General features: G+C 34.3%; 1 protein-coding gene and 1 long non-coding RNA gene across 9 annotated transcripts; both read left to right on the forward strand.

Annotated features, from left to right (window-relative positions):
• Positions 1 to 1,063: 1,063 nt before the first annotated feature.
• Positions 1,064 to 7,995, forward strand: LOC107469620 (pentatricopeptide repeat-containing protein At5g39350). 6 transcript variants are annotated; one of them, XR_008003921.1, is made up of 5 exons: positions 1,064 to 1,424; positions 3,027 to 3,105; positions 3,599 to 6,206; positions 6,447 to 7,402; positions 7,621 to 7,989. XR_008003921.1 is itself a non-coding variant. In XM_052255215.1 (3 exons), the coding sequence occupies exon 3, from the start codon at positions 3,779 to 3,781 to the stop codon at positions 5,798 to 5,800; it is 2,022 nt and encodes a 673-aa protein (XP_052111175.1). In that variant the 5' UTR covers positions 1,064 to 1,424; positions 3,027 to 3,105; positions 3,599 to 3,778; the 3' UTR covers positions 5,801 to 7,995. The 6 variants fall into 6 exon arrangements, 1 of the variants encoding a protein (XP_052111175.1); XR_008003920.1 differs by having other exon boundaries at positions 7,612 to 7,988; XR_008003918.1 differs by adding an exon at positions 1,742 to 1,799 and having other exon boundaries at positions 6,447 to 7,987.
• A 2,153-nt stretch (positions 7,996 to 10,148) lies between these two features.
• Positions 10,149 to 13,569, forward strand: LOC107469629 (uncharacterized). 3 transcript variants are annotated; one of them, XR_008003816.1, is made up of 4 exons: positions 10,149 to 10,489; positions 11,686 to 11,984; positions 12,682 to 13,163; positions 13,385 to 13,569. It is a non-coding gene; the product is annotated as an uncharacterized LOC107469629 (long non-coding RNA). The 3 variants fall into 3 exon arrangements; XR_008003815.1 differs by having other exon boundaries at positions 12,682 to 12,820; positions 13,074 to 13,569; XR_001588213.3 differs by having other exon boundaries at positions 12,682 to 13,569.
• The last annotated feature ends 1,414 nt before the right edge of the window (positions 13,570 to 14,983 follow it).

Below are 14,983 nucleotides of genomic sequence, written 5' to 3' on the forward strand. Positions count from 1 at the left end.
CAAGTAGTGAAAATAAAGGTGATGATTTCAACGAAGTAAATCTGTAGTAAATTATGGCGGATTTTGATTATTGATGACAAACTTAAATGTTGGTATTTTATGTTTAGTTTTTTTTGTTATTTGACTTTTGAGTTTGTATTTTGAATGAGATCATAACATTGTGGTTTATATAGTATTTTTAATTTGGATGATATTTTAAAGTTTATACAACAACAACAAAGTCTTGTCCCACTAGATGGAATTGACTATATGAATCAAACCATGCCGTTAAACTCTATCATGTATCGTGTCTACAGAGAGACTGTTTACATGTAGATCTTGTTTGACTACTTTATTAATAGTTTTTCTAGGTCTTTTTCTGCCTTTTACTTCTTGTCCATCTTTCATCTCATTCACCCTCCTAAATAGATACTCTGTCAGTCTTCTTATCATGTTCAAACCACCTGAAATGCAATTCTATCATCTTTCTCATAATAGGGACTACTTTAACGCACTCTCTCTTGTATCTTTGTTCTTTATTCTATCCAATTAAATATGACTATTTATCTATTTCAATAGTTATGTTTATACTAGACTATAATTAGATTTTAGTATGTTTATTTATATTTTATTTATTATTTTATTATAAAATATTTTTTCCGTTAATCTACTATTCAACCAATTAAATAAGGAAACATCATTAGTATTTTCTTTTTTTATTGATTGAAATTTTTGGGATGAATAGTATTATAACATGGTATTTAAGTTTTTGGAACTCATTAAATAAATAAACTAATAAATTAGCAACCAGAACTTGATTTAACGCATATCCAATCCACAAAACGCTAGTCCAAACTGAGAGTCGATTCGGCCGTGAGGAAGCTCCCGGGAGAAAAGATTGCGCAACAACGCTGCGTTGCGCCGGTGGTATCACAGTACCAAGAATCATCTCAAACAAACTCGCCGACGGCACACACGACGTAGCACTCGGAGCGCTTGCGGAACCTAGTCGGAACCTCGCTGGAAGGAGAGATCCTCTGCGGTCCGATAGCTTAACCGATGATAGGGAGTGTTTTGGAATTTCTGTTTTGAATTTAGTGTTGCACCCGGGTTTCTTTCGGATCGGGTCGGTCTGCCAGGCCCAACCCACGACAAGAAAACTCCAAAGAAAGTCCCAAACAAATGAAGAATCCAGCAACATCAGCACCTCTGCGTGTCTGCCTCACAGTCAGAGCCTCAGTTCCTCTACCCCCTGGCAGTTCGCCATCACCGGCGACAACCAGGCGCCAGAGCCGCCGCCTTCCTTTCTTCCTCTATCATACTTCATCATCAGCCGCCAACTCTCCTCTCACCATTCTCCACGTTCCTCACGTTGCTGACCTGTCTGTGTTCACCTCTTCGGCTCTTCCTCATGTGGCCGCCGCCGTCTGAAATAGCACCTGCAGGTAAACCAGCATAACCACTCTTGATTTTAATTTTTTTTTACTTTAATTGAAAATCTGAAACAAATGTTAACTAAAATAACTTATTTTAAAAAAAGTAGATATTTTTTATTTGTCCCAATCCTGATTTATTAATTTTAAATTGTTCTGATTTTTAAAAATATGTTAATGCTTGAGCCTTGATTATATACTTTTATGCTAGCAACTGCACAGTTGGTATTCTTGATTTGCTCTAATATTAGTATGTTTATGCTAACCAATATCATGTAATATTAATTATGAACCGGTCCATTTGTTTTTAATGTACTCTATGAAATTAGGAAAGGGATTCAAAGATAAATGGAATTTGGATTCTTGGAGAGATTCAAGTTCACTTGGGTAACAACCTATGCTTCTGTCTTATTTACAAATTATAATCATCTTAATCTTTTACCACACCCCTGACATTACAAGAACTTAGCCTGTGTATGTTTCCGGATAGTTGGTTACATAGTCAGAAGATATATATGATCTATACCCAGTTTTTTGAATGACCATTCATGAGATGAGTGTTGAAAAGTTAATTCTGTTGACATATCAATACATAATTAAATATATATTTAAATACATTTAAATTGTTAATGAGAAAGTGAAAACAGACACTTAATAAGAAGCAGATGTAGCACTAACTGAATTCATTGAGATTTATTTTCTCCGAGGACAAATCTGACTGCTGATTTAATTGTATACCCAAAATACCATTACCAAGATGTATTATATTTTGTTGGTACGTATTTGTGATAGGTTCAGGGAGCGGCAGAAACAGTAGGCTTTATTGATGAACTAGGGATTGCAAATCACAATTCCCTTATTGGAATACACGGTTGGAACTACCAACTATGGAGGGTGTTCTTCCTCTCCAGTTCTAACAGTTTTAACAGAAAATTCACAAAACTAAAACTAACTAATCAACTAGTATTTATAGGCAGCAGCTAGGACTAAGAACTATTGCCCTTATGCTTGCTAGTGCAGCTCAAAGGAAACAAGAAGATACTAATTCACAGCAACTAGGAAGTAGGAGCTAAAACAACTAAAAACCAGCAATTAGACTACTTACTTTTCCTCTTGTAAACTAAATCAAACATGTTTCTATCAATTTGTTTTATATTGATACGTTATTGAGAAGTGAAAGGAATAATAATGGCTATAAAGTAAAAGATGGTATAAAGATTATGTTAAATCTTCTAAAAGGACGCAATTCATAATATTTACCCAAAACAAAAAACACAAAGACCATTAAAAATTGTGTGAGAAATTGAAGAATTTTCCCTTTCCATGAAATGAAATGCATGAATCATCTTATGGTTTATAATTAACTTCGAGATAAATGAAGGAGGAATCTATAGCTGATGAATGTAACTTACTCTTATTGCATGAATATTTGCTATTTTGTTATTAAAATTCGTGCATCTCTTTCTTGCTGCTACTTGCACCACGCAAGGTCGAGCCACCCCCTTTTCAGCTCTATCTCCATCATGTGTTCGTTATTTATTTTGGATTGAAAACTTTGTCTTCGTAATGTACTGACTAATGGCTAATGAGCATATTGGAATCTCTATGATGCAGTTCGAAGAAATTGTGGGTGGGACAGAGGCCTGTAAAGCTATTAGTTTTGGATTTAAGACTCCTAGAGATGCTATTCAAGGTTTCACCTCCCCCCCTTTGTTTACGTTAACTATTAACTATTATCTTCATTAAACTTTTGAGCTTTAATACTTTTTTATCTTGCTATTGAATCCCTTGTTTATACATGACGTGGTGTTTGAACGCTGCAATGGAAGTGGCTCTGGATATTACAGTGTCATTATTAGGCATAGCATTAATACATAATAGATTATCCTTTAAGTTTAGCTGTGGAGTATGTGAATCATCACTATAGCATGGTCTTGCTTATTTATGCTTGTCTTTGTAACCATTATAAATTAATATTCATTAAGATGGTCTCTTCCTATGTTCTCTGATCATGATGCAATTCATGCTAAAATTGTACATAGAGATTTCAATTGTCATTAAAAATCATAGGGGTTAGTCCACTTGTAGTTTCCCTTGTGTTTGTTTGATTTACTTAAGCCATTTTCATCCTAGATGTGAGTTTCTGCTATGGCTCTGACAAGTATGGTTTTTCTGCACGTCTCTAGGAACTTACATTAACAAGAAATTCCCATCCACCGCCACCATTTCCATCCAAGGTTGCATTGTTGCTGGTATTTGCCACAGTGCCAAAATGACCAAGATTCGTCGCAACTATCTTCATTTCATTCAGAAATACCAAAGGCAAGGCTTTTCTACCTTTCTGTAGGCGTTTTGAAATAGAACAAATGAATAGGGCAATTAAGGTTTCAAATAAAGACAAGAGCTTTGGGAGCCTTGTAGCGAAGTGTGAATTGCTATTGCGAAGATATTCAGCATCTCACTCACTTTCTGAGACCAAAAAGCTTCATGCCTTCATCCTCACCCTTGGCCTTCTCTCCTCTTCTGATTTTTGCTCAATGCTTTCCACAAGCTACGCCCAATGCAGCCATGCTTCCTATGCATCCCACCTGTTTGATAATTTGCCCCGACGGAGCTTGTTCTCCTGGAACACCATGATGAGGATGTATGTTCAAATTGGAAGACCCCACAATGCTCTTAACTTGTTTGCCGAAATGCTTGATTCGGACCATGTTGCGCCTGACAATTTCACATACCCAATAGTCATCAAGGGTTGTAGTGATTTGTCCTTGTTTGATATGGGTGTTGGAGTTCATGGTCGGACATTGAGGGTCGGGTTTGATTCGGACACATTTGTCCAGAACTCTTTGCTGGCGATGTATATGAATGCTGGGGAGAAAGAGGCGGCCCAGCTGGTTTTTGACTTGATGCAGCAACAAACTGTGGTGTCTTGGAATACAATGATTAACGGGTACTTTCGGAATAATTGTGCTGAGTTAGCATCGAGAATGTATAATAGAATGATGGATGTGGGTGTAGAGCCTGATTGTGCAAGTGTGGTTTCAGTACTGCCAGCTTGTGGGCTTTTGAAAAATGTGAAGCTTGGGAAAGAGGTTCATTTGTTAGTTAAGGAAAAGGGTTTCTTGGAAAATATGACAGTCAGAAATGCATTGCTGGACATGTATTTTAAGTGTGGTCATATGAAAGAGGCATGGAAATTAGTGAATGGGATCAAGGAGAAGGATGTGGTGGCATGGACAACTTTGATAAATGGATACATGATTAGTGGCGATGCAAGAAGTGCTTTGGTTGTTTGTCCGATGATGCAGTGCGAAGGAGTGAAACCAAATTCAGTAACTATTACTTCTCTACTATCAGCCTGTGGCAGTTTGGCTTCTTTGAAACATGGCAAGTGCTTACACGCATGGGCGATAAAGCATTGGCTTGATTCAGAGGTTCATGTGGAAACATCCTTGATTGACATGTATGCGAAATGTGCCTGTGGCAATCTAAGCTATAAACTGTTCATGAAAACCTCTAAAAAGAGAACACCCGTGTGGAATGCGGTTCTATCTGGGTTCATACAGAATGGCCTTGCAAGAGAAGCAATAGAACTTTTTAAACAAATGTTAGCGAATGACATACAACCTGACAATGTAACCTTTAATAGTGTGCTTCCTGCATATGCTATTCTTGCCGACCTACAACAGGCAATGAACATGCATTGTTACCTTGTAAAGTTGGGATTTCTTTCCAGGCTTGAAGTAGCAAGTATTCTAGTCGATATATACTCGAAGTGTGGTAGTTTAGGATATGCTCACCAGGTTTTTAATATAATTCCTATGACAGAAAAGGATATTATCATTTGGAGTGGAATAATTTCTGCATATGGAAAACACGGGCATGGTGAAATGGCTGTTTCACTTTTCAATCAAATGGTACAGTCTGGAGTGAAACCGAATCAAGTTACTTTCACCTCTGTTCTGCATGCTTGCAGCCATGCAGGTTTGGTTGATGAGGGTTTGTCTTTGTTCAAGTTTATTCTTAAACAACATCATGCTATTCCCAATGTTGATCATTATACTTGCATAATTGATCTTCTTGGTCGTGCTGGTCGACTCAATGATGCATATAGCCTTATTAGAACAATGCCTATAACACCTAACCACGCTGCTTGGGGTGCACTACTTGGTGCTTGTGTGGTTCATGAGAATGTTGAACTGGGAGAGGTAGCTGCAAGGTGGGCTTTCGAGCTCGAGCCTGAAAACACTGGAAATTATGTATTGTTGGCCAAACTTTATGCTGCAGTGGGAAGGTGGAGAGATGCAGAGAAGGTAAGAGATATGGTTAATGAGGTGGGATTAAGAAAACTACCAGCACACAGTTTAGTTGAGGTCAGAAATTTGTGACTAACATACTTGAAAATTCTATCAAAGCATGAGCATTACTGCTATAGCTTCTGAAGACCCTATAAAAGGTTTGAGGTCATGTCCTTTCTAGAATTGTGAAGTGCCGGGGGGGAATTCAATCCATATTATATGGGGTGATCTTCATGTTAAAGGTGTGTCCCTTTGACCTACTACAAGTACTCCCATTGTCATTATGGGCAATCCAGTACACAAGCATCCCCACCGAAAGTGTCTAATGTACTCGGTGTAACCTGATAATTATATCAGTGATTGTTTTCACGGCTTGAAACTGTCACCTTGAGGTCACAGGGAGACAACTCAACCGTTCCTTGAAGGCTCCCCTTTGTCTCCCGCTATCATGATGAATTGTTGAAGCTTTTATTCCCTTCTCACAAAGCAAGATCTGGTAATATCATGTTTTCCTTGTTATAAAGAGCTATATAGTATATAGTATGCAAAAGGTGTGACACTCTGGGTTCTGAATTGAATATGGGAGATGCAGCTAGACTATTATCATTAGCTTAACTATGTAAGATTGTGATTACTAATTAAAAATAGTAATTAGGAGTACTTACTACTTAGTGTTCAAATTCCGATCATTAACAAGCATCAATCTTGTTCTAATGTATGGAAAGGTATCTGTCAGGTTTGGACAACTTTTGAGCAAAATCTCATTTGGAGACTGAGTGCGGGAACTCAGGTGAACATGTGGACTGACCATTGGATACCTGCTGTGCAAAGACTAGCTGATCTTATCCCTGAATTTCTTATAGAAAATCGGATGGAGGACAAAGTGGTGGAATATGTGTCCGGCTCAAGCTGGAATTTTAATCTCCTTGATAATTTTCTAGAAGAAGATTGGGTTTCTATCTTGACTGTAATTAAACCACTGGAGAGTGGTATGGGAGAGGACCAAGTTGCTTGGTTACACTCATATAATGGTTCCTTTACCATTAAGTCAGCTTGTTCGATTTATCTAGAGGCTGAAGATAACTCTGCAGCTTCGCTTTTCACAAAGGTCTGGAAATTGCAAGCTCCACAGCGACTTCGTGCATTTTGTTGGCTAGTAGCAAACAATGCTCTTTTCACAAATGAGCTTCGTTTTCGAAGAAGAATGGCACCGGATGATCTTTGCTGTATTTTGTGGTCTTTATCATGAATCTGTGCTCCATGTCCTCAGAGATTGTAAAGTCGCGTACGAGACATGGAAGAGCATAGATAATTCATTGAATATGGATACTTCTTTCAGTAAGCCTCTTTACTCATGGCTCCTGGAAAATCTTTCGGCTCAATCCCACCACCAAGGTGTTCCTTGGCCCCTGATCTTTGCACAATGAATACCCTCTAGTTTCGGCAGAACAAGTTCATCTTTGAGGTTGACCAGTGACCACTCTCTGCAAGGAGATTCTATTTGTTTAACAGCTTTACACTACCATTTTGAACAATCCGAGCTTTTTTTATCCAGGAGTAGAGTTGGTTCCTTTTCTGAGAAACAAATCAGATGAATGCCCTTTGCCTCGCCATTCTTCAAATTAAATACTAATGGCTCAGTCACAAAAGAAGGAATTGCGGCTTGCGGTGGTATCATAAGGGATCTTGATGGTAAGTTTTTGGCATGTTTCAGTGCTAATTTGGGTACTTTCTCTGTTACTCAATCACTATGGAGAATTCTTCTTGGATTGGATTTGGTTATCAACCTTAGTATTCTTAACCTAAGTATAGGTGGATTTAAAGGTTGATGCAAAGCTCTGTCTGGGGAATACTGCTGATTTTCATTCTGCTAAATCTCTTGTTACTGCGATTAATTCCAGATGTCACAGGTTTGCCGCTTGGGAAATTCATCATGAATTCAGGGAAGCAAACACTTGTGCTGATCAACTGGCGGCAGAGAGTCATATTAGCATGCCACTTTTTCTTTAGTTTACCTTTTGCTATTTCTTCTTATATCATGGCAGACGTCATTGGTACTTCATCTAGAGTTATTTCTGTGTAGTTTTCTTGGACTTTAGCCACATTTCTTATAAAAAATAAATGTTATTTACACATACACAATAGACATTATTTGGACTCGTGCATTAGTAGGTATTAACATGTCCATTAATCTATCATTTTTATTGATTAAATCTGAAGGTAAGAATACATTGGAATGGTGAGAATACATTGGAATGGTTCATGTGCTGTCTTCTAGTTAACTTTACTGCTTGCCATACCTTGTTTTAGCTCTTTATTTTCCTGTTATATATTATTAATGTTTAAATTTTACTTGTGCGATTAACATTTGGATCCAAGGCATGGAAGACCTGTACAACTGAATTCGAATTGGCAACACAGTTTAAAGAATTATTACTCATTAATGCATACAAAGATACAACTCCAGTCATGCATGTCTTAATAATAATAATTATATGCATTAATGAGTAATGATTCTGATGCTTGACATTTTCTATTAATTCTCGATATTCTTTTATCAAAATAAGTTGAATTTTTTTTTTGTTTACCCAAATGGTATTTCCCAACGCGATAGGTTAAGGACTAATCCGCCGCAGATCTGAGTTCCATTTAAGGATCTATCTTTGACTAATGGGTTGCTGCATGCACAAGGCGGGGTTTAAACTCCCGACACTTGCTTAAACGGACGAGTGAATAAGTTTAATATTTAAGTCTATATTTCTGTAAGTATATGAAGTGATTAACCGATGAAGTCTTCATATATTATGAGACATGGGGTCTTAACTATTAATTAAGACTTAATTTCTTTAAATGAATATTATGAGAAAATATTCATTCTCTGTCTAATTCCCTTAACAAGATCTATTAGGTGCGTACCACTTCTAAAGACATATTTTTTTGGACAATACGTTTTAAGGGGCGTGTGGTTGAAGGGAATATAAATATGAGGCTTGCTACACATACAAGTCTTTTTGACTTACAAGTTTTACAAGTTGCTACACATTAAAGTCTTTTAATGCGTTATTTAGTTTCCAAAGCGCTACACTCACCGTGAATTATGAACGACTCCTCTTCCTCTTCCTCTTCCTCTTCCTCTTCTTCTTTCTTCTTCTTCTTCTTCACTCACCGTGAATTATGAAAAACTCATCTTCCTCTTCCTCTTCCTCTTCCTCTTCTTCTTCACTCACCGTGGATTATGAACAACTCATCTTTCTCTTCCTCTTCCTCTTCCTCTTCTTCTTCTTCTTCTTCTTCTTCACTCACTGTGGATTATGAACAACTCCTCTTCCTCTTCCTCTTCCTCTTCCTCTTCTTCTCCTTCTTCTTCTTCTTCCTCCTCCTCCATGTATTTCTTCGTTATTCTCTTTGCCTTTTCATTAGTTGTTTTATTTGCATTTATTACTGGTATTCTTGCTTCGTTTTTTTTATTTTCATGGTTTCTGAAATCAACTTTGAAATCGTTTTGAAGATAATGGAACTTCATAAATACACCCAAACGATTATAGAAAATACACCCAAACGATTATAGAAAATACACCCAAACGATATTTCTTCGTTATTCTCTTTGCCTTTTCATTAGTTATTTTACTCGTTTATTACTGGTATTTTTACTTCTTTTTTTTCGATTTTCATGGTTTCTGAAATCAAGCTTTGAAATCGTTTTGAAAATAATGAAACTTCAGAAATACACCCAAACGATTATAGAAAATACACCCAAACGATTATAGAACACCCAAACGATTATAGAAAATACACCCAAAGGACACTTTATGCATAATTCAGAACTCTTTCTCTTTCTCCTCCTCATATTCTGCTGCTTCTTCTTCTTCAAAAATGATTTCAGAGCTTGATATCAAAAAATAATGGAAATCAAGAATAACGAAAAAAGAAAACAAAGAGAAAAGCACGTAAATGAAGAAGGAGAAAGAGAAGGCAAAAAACGAAAGAAAAGAAGAAGAAGAAGAATGTGCAGCAAGAAGAAGAAGACGGTGCAGTGAAATTGTGCAGTAACGGTTGAAGAAGGAGAAAGAGAAAGTAAGAAACGAAAGAAAAGAAGAAGAAGAAGAAGAGGAAGAAGAACGTGCAGTAACGTTCAAGCGCGCTAATATAATAACTTGTAAAGACTTGTATAAAAAAATGCTTGTATATGGAGAATTTCTCTATAAATATATTCTCAAAAATTTTGAGATGAAAATATCTTATTTTTATATTTGGTTCAAGATTTAAAAAATTATTTTTGGATATGTTTTATTTTAAGAAATTGAATTATCACTAATTTAATTTTCATCTTTTTTCTGATTATCTTTAATTCCAATGAAAATGAAATATAAATAATGAAACAAAAAAAAACTAAATTACCTCTATTATTTAATATTAGATTTCACCTTTTTCATTTTTCTCTTAAGAATGAAACCCCAGCAGAGCTTTTTTCGCTCCCAAATCAGTAAGCTTCACCAACGCCACCGGTACCGGAGTCGGCACCGGCGTTGCCGTTACTCTAAACAGAAGATTTGTCTCCTTCTCTTCTCCGATTCATGTTCGCACTCTGTGAATTTTCTTCTAATCTCACGTTAAGGTTTGAGTTTTTCCCCAAATCAGTGGAGGCTTCACCAATGCCACCGTCATTGGAGCTGCGCCGGCGCCAACATTATCCTAAACAGAAGACTGATCTCCTTCTCTTCTTAGAGTTCATGTTCGCATTGCTTCTCTCTGCGAATTCTTTTCGAATCTCTCGTTAAGGTTTGGATTTTTTTATGCTTTCTACATCACATTACACTAATTTTATGCAATAACTGCTAATTTGATTAGTTAATTTTTTATTTTGCTTGATTTCTTATATGCTCTGTGATTATGTTGCATGCAAACAACGTGTTTGATGATTTGCCTCAATAAAGAGTTTAAGCTTGTGACATATTTTTATATGCTTAATTTGGCTTGAATATGACAAAAACATATTCTTACATGCTTAATTTGCCTCAATAAAGAGTTTAAGCTTATGGTTTCTTTTCTTGAATCTGACAAAAATATATTTTTACATGCTTAATTTGGTTTGAATGACTGTTCAATCTTCCTCATCTCCCCTTTGTTTGCTGCTCTGCTGCCTCCTCTGTTTAAGGCTTCACTTCTTTTCTCATTTAGAATCTTCTTATATAACTTGCAAAGCATTTAATTTCATTTCTTATCTTGTTGCATATTAAGGATCTTGTTCGGTTTTTATGTTGGTTGAAATGAAGTAGTTGTAGCTTAGGAACTTATGATATTAGCATAATAGTAGTAGTAAAGTTCCTAATTGCTATTTCGTTTTCATTTATGGCTGAAATCAATCTCTTTAAAAACATGCTAATTTTTGTTCCGTTTCTCTGCCTTCTTTTATTATTATCTTTAATTCTCTGCCAATCTGTTGTTGAAATGCAATACAACAACAAATTTAGATTTCAAGAACATTGAAGGAGTTTTTTTATGGGTTCTCAATTTTTCATTCCAAGTCTAAATTTAAACCTGGCATATTAGAGTAGAATTATTATTCAAAGAGTAGAAATCATTCTTATTTATTAATTTGATTGTTAAAAAGCTAAAACAATTCCTGCATTGCATACTCCTTTGGCTTGGTTTTGTTCAGATTAAGATGTTTAATCTTGCGTTTTTTGTTCGGATTATTCATTTTCAAATTGATATATGGATTACGATTCAATTAGATTATGGAATTATTATTGATTCATGCTTTCTTGATTATGACAAGTTCCAACTAGTTTTTCTGACATACATTGGTTTGGCCCTGTTTTTGTACTTGTTATAAGAACAAAAAGTACTAAAAGTATATAGTGTACCTGTTAGAATCCTCTAAGCTGTTCTCCAAAATTGAAGGGGGAGCCATTATTGTTGTTAGTTTTAATATGATGTGTCACTGATCCATCACTTGCGTTTGACTCTATCAGTTGTATATAACCTGTGTATGGCTCAATATAAAGCCAAGATTGCCCTCCAAGACATGGTCCCTTTCAGTCTTGTCATCTATGAGTGCTCCATTTCCTCCATCAGGTGATGGAGTTTCATTATCCTTCTTCTCTTCTCTAAGTAATTGGCAAAGCACCTCTTCATATGGTACCTACTCTGCCTCAATGCATCCAGCATGTTCTCCACTATGGAATTCGTGCGCTTCAACTTCGGTGCTGAAGAAGAAGCAGCAGCCATTTCTGAGAAAGTTCCTAATCACAAAACAATAGCTCGTCTTCAGGTTCATGTCAGCTCTTTGTTATTTGCTTTTCATTTACCACTAAAACTCTGCTTGTTGACTATTTGGTATTTATGTTAAACAAAGTAGAGGATAGATTTGAGATTCACATGTACATAACTGATAAAGAAAAAGAAAATGGGGGCAGGGAAGGGAAATTACATGTGACAAAAAGAGGAGACTTAAGAAATAATTAAATCATTGAGAAGAGAGTTGAAGGAGAAGGGTGTGTGAATTGAAAAAGGGGTGCATGAGACAGACTACTCTACTGTTTATATTATGAATACGAAAAGCCACCATAACATTAACATTGACATAGATAGAAAGATAGATATATAGAATTATAGATAGATATATGAAGTGAAATAAAGAAAGGACAAAAGTGCATGTGTGTCTTTGATGGCGTTGTGAACTAAACTTGATGGCCACAATTTTAGAACCATAGAGTTACAGAAGTTGGAGAATTAGCGGTGCAGACCTGAGAGCTCTATGCTGTATTTTATATATATATATCATCTCAGGAATTTGGCTAGTTATGCTGTTATGGCCACAATTGGCTTTTACCTCCATAATATGCAGACATTGTTTATACTAAAAAATTAGCAACTGAAAGGTAGGTTGTGTTGGAAAGAAATTTTATGACTACGATTTAATTTATTTTTATGTTATTTTATATGGTTAATTGTTTAAATTTTTTCAGGCTGCATGTTTTTTCAACACACGTTATCTGACAAATTGATTTCACATCTTTGAAACCAAATTCAATTGGCAGATGCAAAGGATGTATTGGAAAAGATGTGAAAGGTGTTAGTTTTCCTATATTAACTCCAAACCTCAAAGTAAGATATATATGCTTTAAAAATTATTATTGCCATCATAGTAAATTATATAATCAGCCATTTGACTGGTTTCAATTCTGTTTATTTTATTTCTCAAATAACATGCTGAACTCTGCAGTTTGAATTCTGTTTATTATTTTTGCTGAACTCTGTGATTTGAATTCTGTTTATTTTATTTCTCAAATAAATTGTTGCTTCAACTTGGTGGGTGCTTTTCTCCATATATATGCATGGTCGATTGATTGTTTTTCAGCATACCATTCATGATGGAGATGTCCCGGTCTATGAGTGACATCAGACTATCAGATATGGAAGTGGATCCACCACCAATCTTCAGTCAAAGGTCTGATTTCCAATTCTTGCTGCAACACATTGAAAGCGATTCTCAGTAACCTAGCAAAACTTTAGTGTTCATACACAGTTATACTTCTGATTTCTATTGATTTGATTTGAGTTTGGTGTGAGGAGTGTAAATTGAGTGAAGAGGTGAGAGATTGTAATTATTTTTTTGTATCTATTCCTTTTCAATTGTTTTCTGAAAGTCCCTATTTTTTATTCTTCTAGGGCTTTTTTTCAAGAAGAAGGAATGCCACAGTGAAATTTGATATTGTTGTACAGTATAACTTTTGAAAGGAATGAAATGAAGGAAAGCTTGATTTTTGTTATGTATATTTGATTTGATATTGTTTTTAATACATATGTGTTTACAAAGGTAGAGATGGTATAAGTTTAATAATGAATTATGAGACAAATTATAGATTACGTGATGTTTTAAAATTTAGATAAGTATTTATGCTAATTTTAGTTGTAATATTTGTTATTAGAAATATTTTAGTAAATTTAATTGTGATAATATTTTAGTAAATTTATTATTAGATGTATATTTTGTAAATTTAAAAGAAAAATGATAATATTCGATTAGTTTTATATTTAAATTTTTAAAAAAAATTTTAAAAAATTAATATTAAGGGTATTTTTGAAAATAAAAATAAATATTTTTATCTAAAAATGATTATATTAAATTTATCTTGAAATATATTTATATGTAAATTTTTTTATGTATTTATTAAGTTTAGTCATGAACTTTTTAATTTGAATGAGTAAGGATAATTTTAACATATTAAATATATTTAATATTAAAGATATTTTAGTAAATTTAAAAAATTAAAATCAATAATAATTTTAAGGTTTAATTATTCTGTTGGTCCGTATAATTTTACCAAATTTTTAATTAGATCTTTATATTTTTTTTTCAATTAAGTCCCTATATATTATTTTTTTATCAATTTAGTTCCTGCTGTGACAAAATCGTATGAGATAACAGAATATTCTCGCAAATTGGTTGACAATAACACAGCACAAATCCTCACTAGTGAAGATATTGAAGCCATGCGAAAGTAACATTTTATGCAATCCTTATTTAGATGTGAAAAAAAACTGTTTATTAAAGCATTATTAACTGCTCGTAATATATTACTCGAAGAACTTCAAAGACTTAGTAAAGCAATTGATCAAGCTCTTGATATTTTAGAATTTCTGTTAAATATGAACAAGATGAACTCATTAAATTCCATACTTTCAGCAAATCAAGTTTTGCCACAAAGAAAATTACAAAATGACTAAAAAGTTTTATTTTTATTTTTTTATTTTCAACTTATATATGAATTACTATTTTCATTTTAAAATAATTATAATTAATTCGTCCAAATTGGTACCAAATTTGTACAGAGATTTAGTATTGATTTTTTTTAATGCTAAAAACCTCAAATCTCTTAGTCAAAAAAAACTTTTGAAGTGTTTGAATTTATTAGAACATTAATTGTTCAACTTGTGGAAAGAATTTTTGAAATTTCACAGGTTTGCTTTCGCATCTTGTATTATTATTAATTTGATGGTTGATTGTTAAATAAACATGCATGATTATATTTGGTCCAATGATATTCACTTGTTGATATTATTTGACATAGTTTAATCTATGAATGTGCTTAAAAAATTTTGGACTGTTGTCATGTCTTGTTTAAGAAAATTATGTGCAGAAAAAAATTGGTTCTTTTGTTTGAAAAATTATATAAAAATTATTTTTGTAAAAACAATTTTAGTTATTACTTTTTCACAAAGATGATCCTGCTCTGATTTTCTTTATTCCAAAAGTAGGCTAGCTAC

The sequence above is a fragment of the Arachis duranensis genome, chromosome 10 (genome assembly GCF_000817695.3).
Source record: "Arachis duranensis cultivar V14167 chromosome 10, aradu.V14167.gnm2.J7QH, whole genome shotgun sequence".
Lineage (NCBI taxonomy): Eukaryota > Viridiplantae > Streptophyta > Magnoliopsida > Fabales > Fabaceae > Arachis > Arachis duranensis.